At 35.8% G+C, this 25,484-nt stretch overlaps 1 protein-coding gene across 1 annotated transcript; it reads right to left on the bottom strand.

Annotated features, from left to right (window-relative positions):
* Window positions 1-1,138: 1,138 nt before the first annotated feature.
* On the bottom strand, window positions 1,139-25,287 carry LOC114298067 (monocopper oxidase-like protein SKU5). The gene is made up of 10 exons (XM_028242572.2): window positions 25,135-25,287; window positions 24,906-25,015; window positions 11,814-12,084; window positions 11,585-11,714; window positions 6,130-6,490; window positions 3,694-4,062; window positions 1,964-2,042; window positions 1,711-1,888; window positions 1,451-1,565; window positions 1,139-1,351 (listed from the first exon to the last, which is right to left on the bottom strand). Exons 1-10 carry the CDS (start codon window positions 25,285-25,287, stop codon window positions 1,285-1,287), a joined length of 1,833 nt encoding a protein of 610 aa, XP_028098373.2. The 3' UTR covers window positions 1,139-1,284.
* Window positions 25,288-25,484: the final 197 nt, after the last annotated feature.

Below are 25,484 nucleotides of genomic sequence, written 5' to 3' on the forward strand. Positions count from 1 at the left end.
AGAATGAGAAGATGAAGTCTACTAACTCTCTACTAACTCTGGAAAATTATTTTTCTAAATGGGAGTATTTGTAAAATAATTTAATAATTTATGAAGCATCTAATATTTTTTTCATGATTTTATTAAGTCTATATTCATTGGACCAAGTATTGGAGAAGTAGGTATAAATGGTAGAATGATATAACCAATGGTGAAAAACTTCAATAAATTAAAATGAAAATTACACCATGCAGTTGTGAAAGCAAGAAGCATTTATATAGAGTGGGATTTTTATTGAAGTTCATGCTTTTGAGTCGAGGAAAAGACTTTGGTATACATTTTATAATTAAAAAAGAAAAAGAAATAATTTTATATTTTTGAGTCATAATTAAAATTAAAAAAAAAAATTATAACTAAACAACACATGAGGCATAACTAAAGATCTCAAGAGTCATAACTAAAACAAGGTCATTACGAAAAAAGAAAATTAATCATAACTAAGAAGAAAATGACATAACTCAAGGAGAAATTTGGTATACTAATAGGATATCACAGGACATTGTCTTCTACCAATCACAAATGTATATGTCCCCTATTGTTCTCCAAACACCCGACACAAAAGTAGTGGACCCTACTGTCAAAGTCAATCACTATAGTAGAAGGTATCACATGGCATATTCTATCAGCGTACAAAAATTACTGTAACTTAGGGATGCATATGGTAGGGAGTGTATAATAGAATTTCCCTTGAGTCAAGCAAATACAATTTTGAAGAAGGATAAATTACTACCCTTATATTTTCATCAAAATCTCACTTTAGGCCCTTTACTTTTAATTGTAACAATCAACACATTACACTTAAAGTCAAGGTACAATCTTTACCGTTCCACCTATCTACCGTTTAAAGTTGACAAAATTTGTCATTTGAAACATATGCGACATTTTTATTATCTCACAAACACCTTAATACTTTTATTAAAATCTCATTTTAATCATCGCAGTTCTACCAAAATCTCACTTTACCAAGACGAAATGACATCTACCAACATGCAAAAGAGTAAAAGCATAATTAAATCTATAAAAATCAATCCAACAGAAGTAATGCAACTAGCTATCTACTAAAGCACTATTTTAAAAACAGTTTAGCTAGGGAGAAAAAAAATAAGCCACAGAAAAATCACAGATTTTTATCATATAGTTCATAAAGTCTCTTGTGAATGTCTCATTTACACTAAATTGAAAAATTGACAAAAAAATTCAAACTGTAACATGCACCCTTCATTTACTAGTAATCTTCAGTGTCTCTCAATCATAGTTGTTAAGTCCAATTTGAAGAATCAAAACAGTGCAGATCACCATGACCAAATGAGCCCTGCCAACATACAAAAGAACAAAACATGAGTAATAATAATAATAATAATAATAATAATTATCATTGTTATGGTTGCATGAACATTCTGATCATTATCACCATGCTATTTTTGGAGCTAGTGCACTACTAGTCCGTGGTGGTGGTGCCGGAATTGGGTTTGGCATTGGAGGTGGTGGAGGACTAGGTGGAGGAGGTGGAGGAGGATCAACCTTTCCTACAAAATGAAATCATGAAAAACAATTTGTTATCATCAAAATCAAACACCAATACCGTACACAGTTGTTAGTGGATAGATGATATTGGCTACGTACATGAGAATAACTTGATAAGAAATGTAATCTGATCATATAGTTACTAACCACAAAAAAGTAGGTTTTCCGGGGGTGATCGCTCTTTGGCAGGGTCAGGATCGGCATCATAGACTCTCACATAGAGCTCTTGGCCCAAGTACCAATTTTTCAAGTGTTGTGATCTCAAATTCCACATTCCTGGATTGTCAAGGTATGCATACACTGCTGTCCACCTACCTGGATACACCTGAGATCATATCCATACCAAACAAGAACCTTAGAGAGGCAGAGAGAGAGAGAGAGAGAGGAAATGATTGATCACCTGAGCAGTAGAGCGAACGACGGGGTCGTAAAGATTGTATGTAGAACGCAATTCGGGTGTCCATTTTCCATGGCCAAACCTAGTGATCACAGACATGAACATGGACACTAGTGTTTACTAGCTAGTTTTATATTATGTTTCACAACCCAACAATATACCTTACAAGATCTACATGCTCATTTAGATTCAGAAGATCTATTTGTTTTACAAAAATTTTGATTACTAATCCATAGCATTCATGTTCCTATGTCTCAATTCTCCTCTTAAAGAGTAATACTATATAAACTAACAAATCTTATAAATTATTTCACTCACAAACCTAATATTTATGATATTATTATGATGAATCTTGTTTTGTTTTAAATATATCAAAATTTTATTACTACATGTCACATTAGTGACTAAGAAAAAATTGTACAGCGTTTTTCTCTCCCAAACAATTGGAGTGGCATCCCCAAATTAAAAATTCCATCATGTTGTATTTAGATCTTTTTGATTCATGTACAAATTTGAGAAAAGGAAAAGTGGTGAAAAAAAATTACATTTCAAACACTTTTTTATTCTTTTTTCATTTTTTTCTACAAATCTATCAACAAATTTATAATTAAAACACAATCATAATTTGCCATCTGTTGCTGAAGAGAAGGGGTTAAGGATCCCCTGTATCCAAATTTTTTTATCTCAAAATAGTCATAATCATTGAATCATATGAGAAACATAATATGTAAGATTCTTGAAATAAGACCATTGTCTATGAGTGCGGGGGATTTCTGCCGAACAAATGGACCGACCTAAATCTCATATGGACATTCATTTATGACCGCACAACCGTGCTAGATGAATCTGTAGTGGTGGGCTCAGCTGGTTAATGAGCTCGAGTCGTAGGTTGAGCTAAGCACGCACCTCGATGATGGGCTAAAGTGAAATGAGGGCATGACTCTTGGCCGGGCATAGAATTTCAATCAAGCTAAGGGTTCGCGTGGAGTTTGACCGGGGCAACAAACAAACAGAGTTTGACTGGGTTGAACACAGAGAGTCGGGCTAGTAAAGACCTCTGGGAGCAAGTCAACCAAACCTAGTTGGGTCTGGAAGATTGGTCTGAATTAGGCCAGTTGGAGTTGGTTCTATCAAGGATAGCTCGGTACCCGTACACCATGTGACCCAATAGAGTGTAAGGGAGAGAACCCGCTCAAAGTACATGTCAATATCGTTTGGCAGTATTGACGCGCACATGCGTAAGAAAAGGAAAGGACAGTACATCCACACGTCTAGCAAAGGATGAAGGAAATAGTGCGCACATAATATTGGATAAGGGAACGGCCTACATAAGGAGCACAACCCGACTGGGGAAAATGTCTACAATTTCTCACTCTCACTCTTACTCTCTCTACATTCCTTTGATCTTCTTTGGGTGCTAACTTGACTGTCGGAAGGGTTTACCGGCACAACACTCGCCGGTTAGCTCACCTGAGTTGTGCTTTCAAGTAGTACGACACGATGCCTTTCGGAGTAACACAAACTTGGTCGCAAGGAGTACAGGAGCAATGAATATTTCTCCCCTGTACAATGACTGTTTTGGAACTATAGATAGGGTTTTGATGCGAAGAATCCTATATAGGGAGAAAGCTTGAGACAAGGAGAATGCACATTAAAAATGAGGATGTCATATCCTAGGAACAATTTTCAATTAAAACAAAGTAAATAGACTAATGATTGTGATATATACATACCCAACAACATAGAAGCCGAACCCATCCAAATGCCAAGAGTCCATTACATTCAAATCATTCTTGAACACAATTTCCAGCCACCCCTTGTGGTTTCCGGTGGCAACAAAAGTTCCATCAACGGCAACTGGATTGGAAGAATTAACAGAAAATTCATCGAGATTGTAGACGTCAGAGCCATTGATGAAGTTGTCAGCCAATTTGAGTGGCGTATCTGGGGTAGTGTAAGACACATTGTTGAGGGTGTAGCGTGGAACACCATTGATATTAATTATTGATCCTTGGAGTATGAAGGTTTGTGATAGTGTCACGTTTGATACGTTAAATGTTCCTTGAGGGTTTGGCCTGGCGGCACCTGCAGTCAAGTTCCATCTATACATAGAGAAGAATCCAAAATGAGAAACAAATAAATTACACAAGAATTTATCAATTTTTACATTTAGGCTCCGTTTGGGGACTTACCTTTTTAGTCAAAAAGTCAAAAAGTTACCTTTTTAGCTAAAAAGCCAACAGCTCATATCAAAAAGTCAAAGATTCTCTTTTCTCTCTACTTTTTGCACATCTTTTCGTAATTAGCCAAAAAGTCATCACAAACATATAAGTTTTTTTTACCTACTTTTTTAGTCAAATAGTTAAAAAATTATTAAATTAACCTGTTCCCAAACGAGGCCTTAGTCATGATTGATCCTCTAATCTTTCATATAGAAGTGTATAGGGGTGGCTAACTGAGGTTACTCAATTGGTTAATCTTTATTAGATGTTACAAGTTGTTCACAGAATATGACATAAATGTAAGACAAAAAATAAACCCCATGTATGGACTATATCTATGTTGGCACCACATCTATGTCTCATATTTTGTGTGTCATTTTTTATTTTGTGAAAATTTTATGTGTTCCTAAAGCTCTTTTTATTTTATTAACTAAAAATTCTATAATTTTCTAATCGTGCCAATGTTAATCCTACGGTGGCTCCAGGATAGAGCCACTCAAACAATGACTTTGAGCCTTATTTTAATTTTTTCTGTCCAAAAGCTTTATATATATATTTTCCCTTGCCAAAAAGTTTCCAAATTTTTATTTTTTTAATTAATTAATTAATTAATTATTATTATTATTATTTATGCCAAGACCCAATGAAAAGAAACCCCTTTGTCTAAAGATCCTCAATTATAAAGACCGAAGAAAAACCGTCTTTATCAAGTAGGCATAAGATATAAAAAAAATGAGAGAAATCTACTGCATGCACTTTTTAAAATGGAACACATTGTAAGAAAATTATAATTTTTTTGTGCTAAAAGTTATGATTATTTGTAATATATGCTATGATATTTTGTGGTAAAGTTATGAATAATAAATTTATGATGTACACAGTAAAGTTAGGAATAATAATGTTATGACACTTTGTGTTTTTGTTATGACATTTTATACTGAAAAAAAGTTATGACATTTGTAGTGAAAAAATTATAACATTTTGTGTTCAAGTTATGAAATTTTGTGAAAATGTTATATCATATGCACTTTTTTAATGGTGCACATTGTAACATCTCCCACATAATATATAAGTTCACTTTCTAAACTTATTTTCTAAACTCAATGACGTATAAATGATATGATTAGTTAATAATTATAGAAAATATGAGAAATAATATTACCTTAGATATCCTAATTGATTGCCACATTATTGGGCTTAAATATTGAGTCTAATTTTTAGACTTGTATAACAATACATTTTTATGGGAGATTATTTATTTTTTTATCATTTCTCATTAGGATATCTAAGACAATACTCTTTTTCTTATATTCTCTAATTATTAATCAATCATATCACTTATACATCATTGTATTTAAAAAATAAGTTTAGAAAGTGGGCTTATATATTATTTTCTATATAAAAATTATCATTTGAGTAGAGACACTTTAATGACAAAAAATGATAAAAAATAAATAAAATCTCATTGCCTAAAAGACAAATAACTAAATAAATAATCTATTCAAAATTCTCGTTCAAAAAAAAAAAAAAATATATATATATATATATTCAAAATTCTAACTAAAATAAAATCATTATCCAAAGGCTCCCCAAACATAGGTAGTATATGCAATGACACAAGGGCAAAGATATAGAGTTAAATTTAATAAAATTAAAAATCTAAGATTTAATTTAAAACTGGGGTTTTCTTTAATTTCCCCTAAATCTTTTTTTTTGAAAAACTAAGATTACATTGATTAACTTATTTTATAAACATTAATTATCGAAAAATTCTGAAAATCTCAGACAAAACCACCCAAAATTTTCTAACTGAGTGATTGTGTGATAGAGATTAAATTCATATAATGTGATTCATAATATGTAGAATAAATCTGAATTACAAAATAATAATTATAAATATTTTTTTGAATAATTAAGTCTTGATTCATAATATTGTTGTTTATTTACCTTATGGATTTAGCTTGATTGAGTGAGAAGTCAAGGTCAAATGGATCGGGACCTTTTGGGAGAGGTCCATTGGGAGTTGTTGTGGAGTTATCGTAGTGTAGTACTGCTCTTCCCACAAGACTGCTATTATCAGTGGCATTAGACAATTTAGGACTTGCCACTATGTAATAATCTGCAGCTTCTTGATTTGCTGTGACGAGAACAGAGTAAGACTGCCCAACATGCACATCCAGAGAATCTAATGTTATTTGATTGGTGTATGATCCCTCTGTTTCAACCACCACCATTTGATGGTTTTGTATCCTGAAGTTTATGCTCCATGCTATCCCCACGTTTGCTATCCTAAATCTATATGTCTTTCCTGCACATTTAAACAAAAAAAAAAAATTTAAATTAAAAATGAATAAAAAAAATCTGAACGAGACAATATTTAAGGATTAGGTGTTATAAATATTAAGGAAATCTCAGTTTAGTGTGGATTTGTAAAAATATTTTTAAATTAGTGATAACCTATATATACATTAAACTATAAAACCATAAGTTTTTTCATTGATTAGTAATTAAATTTTGAAAGTAACTCCGCCGGGGTTGTTAACAACTCCACCGGTCTCAAGCCCAGGTTAAGGAGGAGGGTTGTGTGTTAGGTAGCCGACAGCCAACACGTAAAAAAGCCACTCGGATCCCTTATGAAAATGAATCCTACTTTGAATCGTTTAAATGCTAGGTCGTTTCCCTCAAGTGACGCGTTGCGCCTGCCTCCGGGTGTTTTGAAAAGTGAGCAAGGGGCGCCGCATCGACGCCTGGGTGCGATGAAAAATGGGCAAAGGTTTCCACGCTTTTCTAGACGAGCGCGGGTAAAGAAGCTAGTCCAAGACTATAGGTTTAGGGTAGCCACTTGGAACATAGGAACCTTAACTGGTAAGACGATGGAATTGGTAGATGTTATGATTAGGAGGAGAGTTAGTATAGCTTGCATACAAGAAACTAAGTGGACGGGAGAGAAAGCTATGGATATTGAGGATACCGGTTTTAAACTATATTATAGTGGTAAGGATAGACACAGGAATGGGGTAGGAATCATAATTGCCAAGGGTCTTGTGGAAAGTGTAGTGGCGGTCACTAGGAAATGAGATAGGATTATGCTAGTTAAACTAGTTATTGGAGGAAATATAGTAAACATTATTAGCGCATACGCCCCTCAAGTAGGGTTAGATGATCAGACTAAAAGGGATTTTTGGGAGCAAATGGATGAGATCTTACAGGAGATACCTGTAGGAGAGAACCTGGTTATAGGTAGAGATTTTAATGGCCATGTGGGCATAGATAAATTAGGTTATGAAAGGGTGCATGGTGGATACGGTTTTGGTGACAGAAATGAGGCTGGAGAGAGTATCTTAGATTTTGCGTTGGCTTCTGACTTGGTGGTGGCCAATACTATGTATAAGAAGAGTAAGCCGCATTTGATAACCTTTAAGAGTGGATTAGTTAAGAGTCAAATAGATTACTTCTTTTTGAGAAAAGTGGACCGCCTAAAATGCAATGATTATAAGGTGATTCCTGGAGAGAGTCTGGTCTCTCAACATAAGATTTTTGTACTAGATTTATGTTTTAGAGGGCAATACCAAGCTAAGAAGGATGGTGGGCGTTGTAGGACGAGATGGTGGGACCTAAAAGGGGATAAACTAGAAATATTTAAGAATCGAATGGATAAAGAAGGTACTTGGGACTTAGAAGGTGATGTTAACACTATGTGGAACTCGATGGCCAATTGTATGAGGAGAATCTCAAGGGAAGTGCTTGGAGAGTCGAAAGGAACGGGACCCAGCTTTAGGGAAACTTGATGGTGGAGGGAAGAGGTTCAAGCAGTAGTTAAGGCAAAAAAAGAGTGCTTTAAAAAGTGACAGAATGATAGAACTGAGAAAAACTTTAAGAGATATAGATTGGCTAATAAGGAGGTCAAGAAAGTAGTGAGAGAGACCAAGTTGAAAGTATATGATGACCTATACACTAGACTAGATAGTAAGGAGGGAGAGAAGAGGGCATACAAACTTGCTAAGATACGGGAGAGGAAAACAAGAGATTTTAATCAAGTAAAGTGCATCAAGAGTGAGAATTCTAAGGTATTGATGAAGGATGATGAGATTAAGGAAAGATGGAAGAATTATTTTGAGAAACTATTAAATGAGAAACATGGAGGTACGACAATAAGGGAAGAAATAGCCAGTAATACGATAAACCAAGACTATAGGTTTTATCGCAGGATTATGAACTTTGAAGTGGAAATTACACTTAAGAAGATGAAATCAAATAAGGCTTTAGGACCCGATGATATCCCCATTGAAATTTGGAAGCGTTTGGGTAAACAGGGAGTTGGTTGGTTGGCTAGGTTGTTTAACAAAATTTTGTTGACTAGGAACATGCCAGATAAGTGGAGGAAGAGTATTTTAGTGCCAATCTATAAGAATAAGGGTGATGTCTAGATTGTAACAATTATAGAGGAATCAAGCTAATGTGTCATATAATGAAAGTGTGGGAGAGGGTGATGGAACGCCGATTGCGAGATATAACAGAGGTGTCAGAGAATTAATTTGGGTTTATGCCTAGTAGGTCAACAATGGAAGCGATCTATCTTTTGAAGAGAGTAATAGAAAAGTATAAAGAAAAGAAAAGAGACATTCATATGGTGTTTATCGACCTTGAGAAAGCATATGACAGAGTGCCCCGGGATATAATATGGTGGGTGTTAGAGAAGAAATGGGTGGCAAAAGGTTACATTGACGTGATTAGGGACATGTATGAAGGGGTGGTGACCACTATTAGATCGCCAGTTGGAGAGACAAATGAAGTTTCTATCACTGTAGGGTTACACCAAGGATCTACCTTAAGTCCTTATCTTTTTGCTTTAGTTATGGACGAGTTAACGATAAATATTCAGGATGACGTGTCATCGTGCATGCTTTTTGCAGATGATATTGTGCTAGTGGATGAGACTAGAGAAGGGGTTAACACAAAGTTAGAGATTTGGAGAAAAACTCTTGAATCTAAAGGATTCCGGATAAGCAGAACTAAGACAGAATACATGGAGTGTAAATTTAGTAACAGTAACGATGAAAGCAGAGGATAGGGGTGGGCGCGGGTCGGTTGCGGCCACGAAACCTCCAATCCGCCATCCGTCCGCCAGATTGGCGGATTGAAGAAAATCAATCCGCATCCGTCCGCCAATCCGGCGGATGTGGATTGAGCGGATTGGCGGTTTGGCGGATGGATGCGAATCGGTTTGGCGGTTTAAAATTTTATAAATTTTCAACATAATTCAACTTGTGCACTTCCTTAAAAAAAAAAAGAAAAAAAAAGTATTACAGTCAATGACTTAAAAAAGTATTACAATCACTGTATGCCTTATCCAAAGAAAGAAAGTTTGAAACTTTAGAATATCACGATCACTGTATGCTTCATCCACATATTACAATCACAGCATGATTCATCCCTATAAAGTATTACAATCTGTGATTCTTAAAATATAATAACAATTCAAACCACCAAAACCATAAACAGAGCAGTAGTAGAGATTGAATGTCTCTATATTGTTACATCTACATATGTTTTTGAAAACAAAAACCAACCAGCATATATCATATTTTTTATTTTTTATTTTTAGAGTTAGATTTAAAAACTAAAAAATATAGATGAATAATACGTTTATTTTTTTCAATTCAAAAATATATTCAAGTTGAAAACTTTTTTTCAACAGAATATTTAAACTCTTTTTCAATTGAAAACACAAACATAATATTTAAACAAATTGAAAATACAAAGTCTTATAAATTACTACAGGTGCTCGCGATTTGGCGGTTTGGCGGTTCGGTTGCGGCCAAAAAATCTTAAATCCGCCATCCGTCCGCCAAATTGGCGGATTGGAGAAAATCAATCCGCAACCGTCCGCTCATCATCACGCATCCGTCCAAAATGTGGCGGATCGGTTCGGTTCGGTCGGTTTTGGCGGATCGATATATCCGCTGCTCACCCCTAGCAGAGGAGAAGTGAAGATTGAGAACCAAGAATTGCCTAAGAGTGAACATTTTCGTTATTTAGGGTCGATTATCACAACAGCAGGAGAGATTGATGCAGATGTGGCCCATAGGATTAAGGCGGGATGGTGTAAGTGGAGAAGTGCGTCTGGGGTATTGTGCGATAAACGAATACCCACTAGACTAAAATATAAGTTTTATAGAACGACTATTAGACCAGCTATGTTGTATGGGACGGAGTGTTGGGCAATCAAGAAATAACATGTAGATAAGATGAGTGTGGCTGAGATGAGGATGCTAAGGTGGATGTGTGGTAAGACTAGACAAGACAGGAATAGGAATGAGTGTATTCAGGAATGGGTAGGAGTAGCACCGATAGAAGATAAGTTGAGAGAGAATCGTTTGAAATGGTTTGATCATATTCAACGGAGACCAACAGAGGCAGTAGTGAAGAAATGCGATGCTGTAACGGTAGATGGAAGTGTTAGAGGACGGGGTAGGCCTAGATTAATGTTGACTAGCGTTTTAAATAGAGATATGAATCTACTTAATTTGACTAATGAAATGGCCTTTGATAGGGCCGCGTGGAGAAGAAGGATTCATGTAGCCGACCCTATTTGATGGGACTTAAGACTTGGTTTGGTTTGGTTTGGTTTAGCAATTAAATTTTGAAAGTACCACTGCATTGTAATTGCTCCTAAATATCATTGAAGAAAAGCACTTATCCATATAGCCTCATATACTTTGCATTGGATAACGGCTAAAGATTGTATTTGAATTATAAATTTAAATAAAAAATTTAAAAAAAGAATGTGAGTAAAATATAAGTTAATTTTTTTTTTCTACTTCTCTCACATTCTTTTTCTATTTTTTTAAAAAATATTTACTCAAATTTATGATTCAAACACAATTTTAATGTCAACTATACTCAACCTAGTTCAAACACTAGGATCCCCTTTCCCTATCTCATTTCCAACAAAAGAAATATAGGCGCTGTTTGGGAAGTGGCTAAAGAGGCTATTATAGCCTAAAATGAAAATTTAGCCAAAAAGCTCACTGTTGCAAGCTTTTTCAAAAAAAAAAACTGCATAGCCGGCACTATAGGCACAGCCTACACTGTCAGCGGCAGAAATTGTCCCATCAGTGCATAAATTACAATTTTACCCCTTGACAGCAATTTAAAAAAATATATTTTTAGGGACAAATTTGTCATTCTAATTTCAAACATCATTTCAACACATTTTTCAATACAACGACTCAAATAAAATCCATCTCATCTTCCCAAACACAAAAACCAAAATAGTCTACTAAAATAGCCAAAAAACCAAATAACTTATTAAAATAGCTACTTCCCAAGCGAGACCTATATATATATATATATAATATGCTGAATTGAACAAATGAGATACTTGTTTACTTTGAATTACCTCGAGTGACAGTGAAGGATTCATGGGCTTTGGTAAAAGGGTCCAGATATGGCCCTTTCCCATTCATAAGCATCCCATCAGGGGGCATGTGATAGGCCCAAACAGTGGTGTTCAGCTTAGACCTAACATCCTGCATTTTTTTTTTTACACAATGTCAAGCTATATACAAAAATTGAGGAGAAAACAAAAAATAGTATTTCTAACATTAGGTGACATATAACAGTTTTACCTTGAAATTATGTTGATACCAATCACCAATGAGAAGATCAAACTCGGCTTCGGGCTTGGGGAATGGCACAGCTATGACGGCCCGATTGTTAACTCGGATTGGGCCGAAGCCTCCACCGGCCTTGTGGAAGTTGAGGGAAGGGAAGTAGAAGAAGGTGCCGATCTGGTCCTTGGTTTGGAAAACGTAAGTCCAATTCATACCGGCCTGGATCGGGCAGTTGGTACCGGATACACCATCTTGCCATGAGTTTTTTCTTTGTTGTATTCCATTCCTGCACCACTATACCACCACTTAAAAAAAATAATAGTAATAATAATAATTATACTTTTAACCGTTTTATTCAAATTTTACTTTTATTTCTTATGCTTTAATTCAAATAATTAAACTTTCATACTTCAATATTTATTTATGGGAAGTGTTTGAGTGTGCAAAATACATACCATATGCAGTTATAAATTTTCATAAATTTACCTAAGTTACTTTACAAAATCGCATGAATATATTATTATACTATTATAAAAGTGTGAAAAGTCTACCATGTTTTCTATTTTTTTAAAACTCAATTTTATCCTATCAAATCTGCTATATTTTTTAAAAGTCATGTAGAGTTCTATATAAACCAACTATCTCTTTATTTTTAAAAAATTTACGCCTTATAAAAGGAAGATTTGACATTAATTTTCTATATATATATATATTTAGAGAAAATTAGTTCCAAGAATCCTATACAAATATAAACAAACCGTCTCCCTTCTTGGAAAGAAAAAAAAAAAAAGAAAAAAAAGTTGTCTCCATATTTTGTACATTGATGATGATTAAAAAACAAAAAAATGGTAAATTACGTAAATAGTCCCTGTAGTTTACATGATGTGTCAATTTGATCCCTATAGTTTCAATTTAGTCGATTTTGTTCCTTAATTTAACGGATTATGTCATTTTAATCTAATAAATAACGGTTGTTAAGTTAATTTAACAGAAGGTCAAATAATGTGTCAATTTACTTTACACGATGTGTCAATTTGGTCACTGTTGTTATAATTTTTTCGATTTTGATAGCGACTAAATTGACATATTATGGAAAATACAGGGACCAAATTGACACATTTTTTTACTTTCTGTTAAACTAACTTAACAATCATTATTTATTGGACTAAAATGACACAATCCGTTAAATTAAGGGACAAAATCGAGCAAATTGAAACTATAGGGACCAAATTGGCACATCGTATAAACTACAGAGACTATTTGCATAATTTTCTCAACAAAAAATAATTACTTTTTCTTATTTTTTGTGTCTGTACTAATATACATAATATTTACTATTGTCCATCATGAATCAAATCATTGTAAATAATTTTAGTTGAATCTTAAAGTTATATGCATTCGTTCGAATCTAAATAGAGGAAAAAGGACATGCTTTTTTAAAATAGAAATTTGTGATGTATATAAAAAATTCACAGGTTATCTTCATATACTTTCTTTTTATTTAAATTATATTTTATGAACTGTAATATTTACATGATATTTTAATTACCAAGGTATGATATTAAAATTCTAAATAAGAACCATTTTCATCGGTTTTATTTTTTAAACTTGTTTTTTAATTTTTGATTTTTCATATTTGGTAATTAAAGATATTAGAATTTCTTCATAGCTTATATTTAAATTATAATTTTAAATGAAAATATAATATCTAATAATCTCAATAGAATTAAAAAGTAAAATATTGGTATAAAAAATTTATAGATTCAAACATGTACTATTTTTATTATTATATATTTTTTGTTATTATTATTATTAGTTGTTTTTCTAAAAAGAATACACAACAAATTATTATTTAAGTGTATTTAAATTAAGTGAATTTAAAAAGAAAATAAAAGGGTTATTAAAAAAAATAGTGTCAAAGATATTATAAAAAAAATGAAAATAAAAAAATTCAAAACAAAATTTAAAATAAAAAAAAACCAAATCAAACTCTATAAACTTCTTTTTTTAAAAATCTTTCTTCACCAATTTCTAATTTTACACAAATTATTCACAAATTTCTTTCAATTTTTATGTGAATTTAATAATCTAATTAAAAAATAGTGCATGCAAACAAAAATGTAACACTAATATCTATATTATGATCAACTATTTAATTATGAATAATTAATTTCTCATTGTTACCTTATTATATTGTTGCAAAAAATTTCACTTATTACTTTTGTGATATTTAAAATATGTCAATGTCTCTATATATATATATATAAATATAAATGAAATTTATATATATTGTTTTATTCATACATTGTCAATCTATAATATTATATTACCATCGAATATTTTAATTTTCTAATATTTATCGCTTTAGTAATATAGTTATATTTACTAGTAAAAAACTGTGAAATTATGTATTGTTCTCCTATCAACTTATATTCAATACATATGTACATACATGTCATACAAATAAGTGTCTACAACAAACACTTTTAATAACAAATTAAGACTTTGTAAAACACGTACATCACGATAATAATTGTACTTTTTATATTTATTTTTTTCACAACAATTGTATACTAATGACTAATGTTATATTTTTCATCATGCAAGATATTTGTGACATATGAAACGAGACTTAACAACTTTTGATGTATAAAAATATATTACATATTGATATTAATACATTCTTATACCGATAGTATGCAAATAATATGCAATAGTAGGTTCAATAAATTTGTATTATGAGATGAACTATTAAATAAAATTATGTAATTATGTAATTAATTAAATACCTTCAATTGTATTACAGGTATGGATTATGAAAAATTGAAGTGAGAAGTTGATATAAAAAGATTTGTGTAATACTATATATTTAAATGACATGTTTATTGTTTATTATTTAAGATAATATTGTAATCTCAATAATCTAACTATAAATTAATGTTTATATTTATAAAATTTCTCATCTATCATTAAAAATTTTCAGCCGAGTATGTATTCATTTATTATTTAGTTGTATTTTGGATACAAATCCATTTACCCATACAAGTCTCCATACTTTATATACATTTCACATACTAATTTAAGAGATGCATAATTACAATATTAACAGTTAATAAAAAATCACGTACCACATACAACGCACGTGCCCTAACCACTAGTTCTCACAAATATACATAAGTTGTAATTTCTCAAATTTTTATAGATTCATTTAAGTATGATGTGAAAATTTACGTGATTTTATGAAGTAACTTATGTATATTTGTGAGAATTTATACAAGTACATATGATATGCACTTGCACACTTAAGAGTTGCCTTTTATTTCAAAGGTAAATTACATTACTCTCTCGTGAGATTGGAAGAAAATACAATTAATCTCATATTTTTGACATAATTACACCGATTTGTTTTTAAAATTTTAATTAACATAACACTTAGATAATTTTTCATTAGGTTGTTCATATAAATGAAAAAATGATGTTGGTATCCCTTTTCTTTTACAATGTATATTTATCTTCACTTAGTGTAATGTTCACCCACTATTTGTATTTTGATTACTTTAATCTTATTAAAAAGAAAGTTATTTTAATTATGTCAAACTTGTGAATTTCCCTCCTCTCCAGCAGTCCCCTACTCCAGCACTATCCTGCACTTTTATCAAGATGACGACACGTAACGGAGAACGGATGCAATGTATTGAAAGCTGCCACGTCGTGGACAGAGAAGTGAGTTGCGTGCCTTACCAAAAAAACGACGCCGTTTTTCAACATAATATTTCTCACATAATCACAAACTCAAGGGAAGAAGAGGACTGCCTCTATTTCGTTGAGAAGTAGAGATTTCTATAACTAGAACTTCTCATAATTTGGTTTCAACATTTCACAAATTTCATCATTTTTACAAATTACTTTGATTTTTTTGGGTTGTTGAATCGAACATTTTAACTGGAATCGACCCAAAACCATCATGGCCAAAAAAACTCCAAATGCTGAGGATGAATTTCAATGGATGGAACTTGTTTACTACTAGAACATAAATCTTCCAGGATCATTATTGCTCTACCTCCCAAACCAGACCTTCATCTTTGTTACATTCCAACTCTCTCAAACCACCGGAGCTAGAGTTAGATACAAAAATAGAGCAATCCATGGATGTGACTCGCTTCTCTGTCCACGACATGGCAGCTTTCAATCCATTGGATCCGTTCTCCGCTGATAAAAGTGCGGGATAGTGCTGGAAGAGGGGACTGCTGGAGAGGAGGGAAATCCGTAACTTGTGAGGTTAACCATATTTTTCTCAAACCTTAAGGGAGGTAAGTGTAATTTACCATTATTTCAATATAGTCCTTTTATCACTCACTATTAAAAAAGAGACAAGATCCCTAGTGATTGGACTAGAGGGATTCAATCCGGCCCATCATAGGTCCATCTCTAGTTTACTTTGACGTTCCAAACCATTAATCTTGTAGGCCTGTCGAAAACATTATTCTTACAAAAAATTAGATTGATCAAACATCAATAGCTAATTGATCGGATCGCATTTATATATATATATATATATATATAGATGGATTATATGACTTTGAAGATAGGCTATCTATTTTTTTTCCTAAAAAAATATAATTTGATCAAATAATTATCGATATCTGATTAATTTGATTCTTTGTATAAATAGTTTTCTCGATGAGCCACACTCAAGCTCTTGTAGTTAGTTACACAAGGGCATTTTCATAAAATAAAAATTGTGACATTTTGTGCCAACACTAACTCAAGCTTTGCTCTATATAATAAAATAGAGACAATAGATATATCAGTAATCAGTGCAAATGCCATTTAAAATTTTTGATGATTTGGATGGTTTCATAAATGAGAATAATGGATTTGCATTACTAGACGTGAATGGTATTTATTTACCACATATATCATATTTTTTTGTCGATCGTAGCTTATCAATTTAGGTCAAATTTAGTCTTGTCAATTATGATTAAATTTAATCTTATTAATTGTGACCTATCAATTATGGTATGTTGATTTAGATCATGTACCATATTTAAAGAGAAACAATGACCACATTTATTATTGTTGTTGTTGTCGTTATTGTTTTTGTGTAGGACACTTGGCACTCCTTTAATTCCTTAGAGGTTAGGAGAAGTTGAAGGAAAACTTAGGAGAAGTTGCAATGGAAGTTATGCAAATTGAGAGATGGATGGCAGATGACTACATAAAAAAGAAGACGGAGGTTTTTGGAAGTTGTAGGTGGTTAGTGGTGGTTATTTCTTACAATCTATATATACCTTTCATGGCTAATGTAGAAGGACCTTCAAACTCATTCACAAATCTGTGAGATTTAGGAGTAGCAGTGACTTATCTTACTAGCAGTTAGCCTTAGGAGTTGCCCATCTTGTAATTTAGCAGTTAGTTTGTAATTTGTTCTTGTTCTTGTTCTTGTGCATTTTCTTCTTATTTTTGTTCAAATCTTTATAACAAGTGACAATTTCAGTACTACAATATTAGTTTTAGTTTATTTCTATCAATCAACACACGCCAAAGAAGTCTTTAGATCTGTTTAGGCATAGAACTCAACCATATTGCTTGTTCATTTTTTAGTTTGTGTGGACTTCTGATTTTTCTATCAACTAGTCTCTGTCAATTTGTCTTAAACTAGAATTTTACCAACATAAATTGCCACACTCGGTGTAACTAATCTAATTTGAAAATACAACAATGATAGAGACTCCTAAAGTGATCCACACCACTCATAATGTGGACCTTACACATACACGAATGGGCCTCACACATCATGAGTAATGTGCATCACTTTGAGAGTTGTGGGGGTCCTCCAAAAAGGAGATCTCACTCATTTTCCTTGAATCAAATTGGAACCATCAAACATGGCTTTCATGGTTGCCATCATTTTTTGTTTTTCATATGGAAGCATGTTTTCCATCAATTGCTTTAATTGAAAAGGTAAAGCATTTGCTACATTCATTTTTGAGCCGCTTGGCTCAAGTTTTGATCTCCATGCATATGTCAGTTTGCTTCTTCTTTGTCATTATTTCAAAGGAAAATGAGTAAGACCCCTTTTTGGAGGGCCTCAAAACTTTCAAAATGATTCACACGACTCATAATATGTGGGACTCACTCATATATGTGTGGGGCTCACATTTTGAGTGGTGTGGATTACTTGGGGGTTGTGGGAGTACTTCAAAAAGAGGGTCACTATCATCGTTGTTTGATTCAATGAGAGCAAACAGTTGTAAGGTATGGAATAATGTGATTTAATGGGTTAATATATCTATTTTTAGAGAACCAAGTAATGAAGATAAGATGATTATAAAAGATTTTTATAAGTCATTAATGGCTAAAATAAAAAAAAAAAGCCTGTTTTGTCAAAAAATGATAAAAAATTTATCAGAAAATGATGTTGAAGGTTGAATTAAGGGGTATGGTTTTAAGCCAAACATAGTTGAAAATTATGAACAATCTATGTTTGTTAAATTTAAATTTTTTGACATTGTTAATTTTGCCAAAAAAATTAATTTTCTCAAGCCACTGGATATTATGGTTTTTGCTATCCAACGGCTATAGTAGATTTGTGGTCCACATCAAAAATTAATTTTGATGAAATGGCTTATAAAGCAACAAGTTTCAACTATTGTTGTACAACAGTGAAAAATATGACAATACATAGTGTGGAGAAGTGGTTTTGGGGATACTCTTCAGATCTTGGGAGACGCTTTTGATCCTCTTCTAGCCACCTAAAAAAGAATGAACACTTCGGTCGGGGGTGCCGGAATTAGCACTCCGACGGGCAAGTCAGTCTCACACTCAAGATTGCTTGTGTTCTAAGTTAAGCACAATAATTTTCACATACCTTTCTCAGTTTGCTATTCCTCTATTTATACTCGCTCCCTGTGCCTCGAGGCAAGGCCCACTTTTCACTCATTATCCTTCTATTCCCTCGGCTCCATAGTTCAATAACTATTCGGCCTATCTATCCATTTTATTCGGCATCCTGAACGTGCCGGATAGAACCGAATAGTATCTGGCTGGAATATGCTTCTAATTCTTTTAAATATTCGGCTCCCACAATTGTCCCCCAAACACCCTACTAGCATTATCCAGTCGGCGTGGTTGGCTTCTAATTTGGGGAGACTAAAATTTGGCGGTTAATCCTCTTCCCGATGCGTGTCGGGACGCGTATACGCTTTTTGGTCATTATAACGCTTTCTCGCCTCATTCGTGCTTCTCTTGCATTTATTATGATTTGAAGCTTAAGTCCCGTCAAATACATGCTTTTTCGAATATTTCGAACCTTCCGGACTGCCAATCAGTATTTCTTCTCTAGCGTTTTCTGCAATTCCTATCCGTCTTCTCCTTGTTTCCTTTGCCTTTCGTAAGTCTTCTTCTCTTCTCTTTGCAATCCTACTTTCTGTATTTATTTTTTGATTTAGAATATCCTTGAGTCCTCACTAAAATGGCTAAGCATTTGAAAGACCTCCTCTCTGATGATCGAATTTCTGGGTTCCGGAAACATTTCTCCATTCTTGATAATGTCCATCTATCTCTAGTAACGGACAATTCCCTTGATATGGAGAGGGACGACCGAAATATAATCGTCTTTCCTCTCCTATCCATTGCGGAGGGCGGAGTTCGCTTTCCCCTACATCTATTTCTTAGGGCCGTCCTCCGACATTGGTTTCTGATTCCCTCGCAACCCAATGTGAATTTCTTTCGAATCGTGATGGGAATCGTAGAGTTGAACTGGCGCCTCAGGATCAACCTTGGCATTCCAGCGATTTGGCACTGCTACGCTTTAGCCAAATCCTCTGGTCGGCTCGGTCATTACTTTCTCAGGGCCAAGGATACCGACCATCATCTGGTAATAATGCTTGCCAGCTCTAGCAAACGAGTTGACGATGTAATGGTCAATGTCTGAGGCAACTGGGAATTCGATGGAGGCGAAGATCGCCTAGACCCTATTCCCAGATGGAAGGGTGAACCAGGTTGCCGTGTAACTCCTTGTTTGTTGACCCTTCTTTTATTCGGCTCCTTTTCCAAATCTAATCCTCTATTTTTGCAGGCAATAAGTTGAAGAAGGTTCTGACCTCGGCTGACGACGCAGTCCTTGTGGAAATTAAGACTGCACTAAAGTACTTTGGCCGTCCAAACGTATAGAAACAAGGTACGAGCCTACCTATACTATGTTCTTGGCCGCAGACAACATTCCGATCCCAACCGGCGAACAACACTATACGGCTCTTGTCTTCCCTAGCTTCAAGCCTCTTAAGCAAATTGGTTTCGAAACTCCTGATTCGGAGCAAAACTTAGAGCCGATGATCGAGGTAGTCGCCAAATCGATCAGGGAGTTTGCTGCCGAGGCCGAAGAGGTCGACGAAGCCTAGAGGTCGGCGTTTGAGGCTGCCGGTCGTAACCAGCCTGACTCACCGTCCACTTCGGGTCGGGTAGAGTTTTCCTTTGGAGATATTTTTACAGACTTGGGGGACTACCCGAGGATTTTTCTGAAGGCATGGCTGGGGAAAATCTCACGCAGATGGCAAGAAAGAGAAATGCTGAATGAATGGCAGCCCGAAAAAAGGCAAAGGCCGCTTGTTCTGAGCCTGCCCCGGTTGAATCTTTACAACCCATTACTGAAGGGGAAACGGCTTAAGTTGTTGTGGATGAGACGGAGAAGGAGGCCGGACAACAGATTACGGAAGAACGACTAGTTTCGAAAGAGCGGGGTGAAAAACGTAACGCCGAGGGAGATGTTGGCTTAGAGGATAGCCCTGCTGGCAAACGGCCTCGTTTAGAGGAGTCCGACGTCGTGTTTCCTTTTGTTGTTCAACCAAAGATAAAAAACACGCCAATCTCCGCTGACGCATCCGCCATGAAGGATCCAGCCGTAGCGTTGCGCTTGGCCACCTTAGTTTCACTACCGGCTGACAAGGCTACCTTTCAAGAGGAGCCGGATTTGGCGGCTATAGCGTTTGTTGCCTAGTCGGCCCTTCTGGTATGTACGATTTTCACTTTTTTACTCGTTTGGTTTGGTTTGCCTATGATATTCTTTGGTGTGATGATCCCAACCTGTTTTTAAAGACGATTGGAAGGATAGCCGAACTAGGCCGCCGTCAGCATGATGCCATTGAAAGAATTGGCCGCTTAAAGTCTGAAGCTGAAGGTGAAAGGAGCAGGGCCGAATTCGAGGCGATAAGAGCCGCAATGGAAAATGCTCGAGCCGAAGCAGAAAATGAGAGGGCTCAGACTGCTGACCAGCTCAGATCCAAAACCGAGGATAGGGCGAACGCGAGCGAGGAATCACTCGAGTTAGCCAAGGAGGCGCTTGCCAAGGCAGAGGCCGAGTTAAAGGAGATGAAGGCGGCCAAGGAAAAAGCCAAATCCGAAGTTTCTACGGCACTTGAGGCTGGAAGGAGCACTGCCTTCAAGGAATATGTAGACGAGGTCCCCAAATTCGAGAATTGAGGATTCAAACATGGGTGGCTCAAAGCCCTTGCTGCCATTGGAGTTACATTGGCCGTGCCAATTCCATACGAGCAAGTGGACGTTGAGCCGTGTGAGTCTGATCTCGAGGATTGATCTGGGAGACATTCTACTTTTATTAAGTATATTCAATTTCAATTTCAATGTATGTTTTTTAGTTTTCATATGTAAAATGTCCGCTGCCAGCGCCTAGTTTATGAATGAAAATTTATATGTTCTCAAATTATTTCTCGTATTGTTTGCTGTATGAGTGTATAGTTAGGAGAATCAGCAGTTAGAACCAAATGTCAAGTTTCCGTGAGACGGCAGACTTAACAGCCTATTGAAATTAGGGGTTTGATTCGTTGAAGCCGAATTTGATAAAGGTTTCGTAATACATAACCTCCGAAGTGCTCCCTTGGTCTATGAGGACGCGCTCAACGATAGATCGACTCACGTGTAGCTCAATGACCAATGGGTCACTATGGGGGAGTGTTACGCCGATAAGATCAGAATCGTCGAAGACAATACTCGGAGCTTCGTGGGGCTGCTTCGAGGGTGTGCATTGCTTCTGGGGGGCTGACTGAATTGCGTGTACGACAAGTAGTGTGGAAGGCCGTATATCATATGAATGATGCCGAGCGGAGGTGAATCTTGCCGAAGGTCAACTGTTTTGATTGTGTTTTTTCGGACGTGTTGCTGGAGTCGACCATCTTGCACCAATTCCTCAAGGTGGTCTTTCAGAGCATAACAGCTGTCCGTATCATGACCGTGATCTTTGTGATATTCACATTGCTTGTCCCGTCGTCTCGTGTCGGGAGGTCCCACCATTTTGGACGGCCATTTGAAGAACGAAAGATGTTGGATTTGTTACATAACCGAGCTGATTGGCTCTGACAGCTCCGTATATTTCTTGCCAGCGCGCTTTGTGTGCCTATTATCAACTTGCAATTGCTCATTTGTTCGGTGTGAGCATTGTTCGCTTGATCGGTGAGAATCTCGTTTCTTGTCTCGTTTAGCCCGCTGTCGTGGTTCAGGGCTCTGAGGAGGTACGGAACTTATTGGCTGAGCAATTTCAGGGGGGTATTCTTATGGCAATGTATCCGGCTTTAACCCGCAATGCGTCATCTTCCACTTTGCAGTATTCCTCTACTTTCTTCATCAACCCCCAGACTGTTTTGGGGGTCTTCTGGTCAAGGAACTGCAGAGGGCGCTATCTGGGTGTAATCCCATTTTGAAGGCGGTGATGGCTATAGAATCGTTGCAAGCATCATCAACAAGATTAAATCACTCCCAATATCATGCCGAATATGCTCTTAGTGTTTCTCTTGGCAGGATTTGCATTGCCCAGAGAGAGTCGGCTTGTTTCGGCTGAACCTCCTTGGTGATGAATCTGGCCCTGAAGGACTTCTGTAGTTGGTGGAAGGTTTTGATCGAAGCCGGTTCTAGTTTATAATACCACCTGACAGCCAATGGTCCTAAACTGCTGGGAAATATTCGGCACATGAGGGCCTCGTCGTCTGCATGCAATGTCATGGCTTGCTTGTAGTGGTGGATGTGATCAGTGGGGTCTGACTTTCCATCATAGGGAGTGATTGATGGGGCTTTAAACTTTTTGGGAAGGATTGCCCTTGCGATCCGTCGCACAAAGGGATCATGCTGGTCCTCGTCATCTGAGCCGTTTCTTCTGCGCTTATGCCTCATACATGGGCCCTCTTCAGAGGAGCTGGAAGTTGCAGGTCGACCTTTCTTTTTGGGCTCCGGAGATAGTGAGTCGGAGTCGCTATCAGTGTCTTGTTGCCGGGCTCGAGATTGTCGACTAGAACATTCAAAGGTCGTTCCAGATCTTGGCACACGGCTTGTTTGGACTTTGCCACCTCCAGGGCCAAATCTTGACGGAGACGCTCGTTCTCAGCGATCATGTTCTCCAACCGTTGCTCGTTTTGCTTTGCTTGTTCCATGATCGCTTGCATTGCCTCATGCTCTGGGGTCGAAGGTGAGGCGAAGTTCAAAGCGCGTCGTGCCGGGATATTCTCCAGTCCATGCATGTTTGTTGGAGTAAAATCGTCTAACTGCGTGGTTTCATCAGTGGCTATTGGAGGGTCCTCCGTCACGCCCGCCATGGATGTGCTTGAGTATTCCCACCGACGGCGCCAATTGTGGAGAAGTGGTTTTGGGGATACTTTTAAGATCCTGGGGGACGCTTTTGATCCTCTTCTAGCCACCTGAAAAAGAATGAACACTCCGGTTGGGGGTGCCGGAATTAGCACTCCGATGGGCAAGTCAGTCTCACACTTAAGATTGCTTGTGTTCTAAGTTAAGCATAATAATTTTCACATACCTTTCTCAGTCTGCTATTCCTCTATTTATACTCGCTCCCTGTGCCTCGGGACAAGGCCCACTTTTCACTCATTATCCTTTTATTCCCTCGGCTCCATAGTTCAATAACTATTCGGCCTATCTATCCATTTTATTTGGCATCCTAAACGTGCCGGATAGAACCGAATAGTATCTAGCTGGAATATGCTTCTAATTCTTTTTAATATTCGGCTCCCACACATAGCTAATCAACTTAGTAAAGTGGCGATTAATTAATTGGAAAATAATGTTTGTATTTGGCATGATGATTATATGACTCTTCAAGAATTTGAGTACTTTAGCGGACGGTGGGATTAGTTGAGGTACGCGCAAGCTGACTCGAATATCATGAGTTATAAAAATAAAAAAATAAAAAAAGACTTGGGGTTACACCATATATTAATTTTCTTGTCGATTATGACTTGTCAATTTAGGCCAAATCTAGTCTTGTTAATTGTGACCTATCGATTATGACCAAATTCAATCTGGTTAATTGTGGTCTATCAATTATAGTTTGTCGATTTAGACCATATACCATCTTTAAATAGAAACTATGACCACATTTATTATTTTTGTTGTTTTTATGTATGACACTTGGCACTCCTTTAATTCCTTAGAGGTTAGGTGAAGTTGAAGGAAAGTTAGGAGAAGTTGCAATGGAAGTCGTGCAAATTGAGAGATGGATGACAAGTGACGACATAAAAAAGAAGATGGAGGTTTTTGGAAATTGTAGGTGGTTAGTGGGGGTTAATTCCTCCAATCTATAAATACCTTTCATGGCCAATGTTGAAGGACCTTCAAACTCATACACAAATCTGTGAAACCTAGGAGTAGCAGTAACTTAGCAGTTAGCCTTAAGTAGTTAGCCCATCCTGTAACTCAGTAGTTAGTCTGTAATTTGTTATTGCTCTTTTGTATTTTGTTCTTGTTCTTGTTCAAATAACAAGTGACAATTTCAGTAACACTATCAGTTTTAGTTTGTTTTTATCAATTGACACACTCCAAAAAAGTTCTTAAATCTATTAAGGCATAGAACTCAATGACATTACTTCTTCATTATTTTGTTTGTATGGACATCTGATTTTCCTGTTGGCTGCTAGTCTCTGTCCATTTGTCATAAACTAGAATTTTACCAAAAAGTATTCTTCCAAAAATAAAATAGAATGTGACCGTACCGACTCTTCCCAATTAGTTACCCTGATATGTTTATTGGTCATAAATCAGAAGAGAACACTCATGACGAAGAAAATGAAAAGAGAGAGAGGTCCACACCAGGTCATCAGTAGAGGCTCATCCATATCGTTGAACACATTGACATGAACATTATCATTAGTTGTTGAATTGATCAAAGGTCCAGGGAACATCCCATTTATTGTAATAACCTGTTAATTGACAACACAAGCATATATCTAACTTCTCATGCAAACCGCGAAGAAAATTTGAATACATTTCTCTTATGAGGCCTAACATGATGTAGATAATTCTAAGTTCTAAATCATACCGGTTGATCCACGGACATTGGTTTAAGTGTCAGGTCAATCGTAACATGCCACTCCAAAAATATTTCTTCGCTTCTTGCTATTGTGACAACCAGTGTGAGAATTGTCTGGCAAAAGATTAGCCTCCAGCGATCACCAGAGGCCAACGCTACCATTGCATGACCTACAATGGATTTTTCTTCTCTGTTTTTTTGGGTCCCTATTTCTCAGATTTGAGGCTAAAGAGATGGTTTCAAATGGCTGGACTATGAGGTGAAACTTTCAGAGTAAATATAAAGAAAGTGTTGAAGAGAAGGATTAACTATTATAACAGCTATCTTTGGTTGTGGTGCATATAAGTTGTCTTTTCTCT

This window comes from Camellia sinensis, chromosome 8 (genome assembly GCF_055761805.1).
Source record: "Camellia sinensis isolate YWXY chromosome 8, ASM5576180v1, whole genome shotgun sequence".
Taxonomy (NCBI): Eukaryota; Viridiplantae; Streptophyta; class Magnoliopsida; order Ericales; family Theaceae; genus Camellia; species Camellia sinensis.

What these genes read in the sequence shown, in the direction of transcription:
- LOC114298067 (XM_028242572.2), bottom strand. Translation starts at nt 25,287, where the DNA reads ATGGTAGCGTTGGCCTCTGGTGATCGCTGGAGGCTAATCTTTTGCCAG. An exon ending in GGTATCAACATAATTTCAAG is followed by an intron (nt 11,715 to 11,813) that starts GTAAAACTGTTA and finishes AAAAAAATGCAG; the next exon opens with GATGTTAGGTCTAAGCTGAA. An exon ending in ATCCTTCACTGTCACTCGAG is followed by an intron (nt 6,491 to 11,584) that starts GTAATTCAAAGT and finishes TTAAATGTGCAG; the next exon opens with GAAAGACATATAGATTTAGG.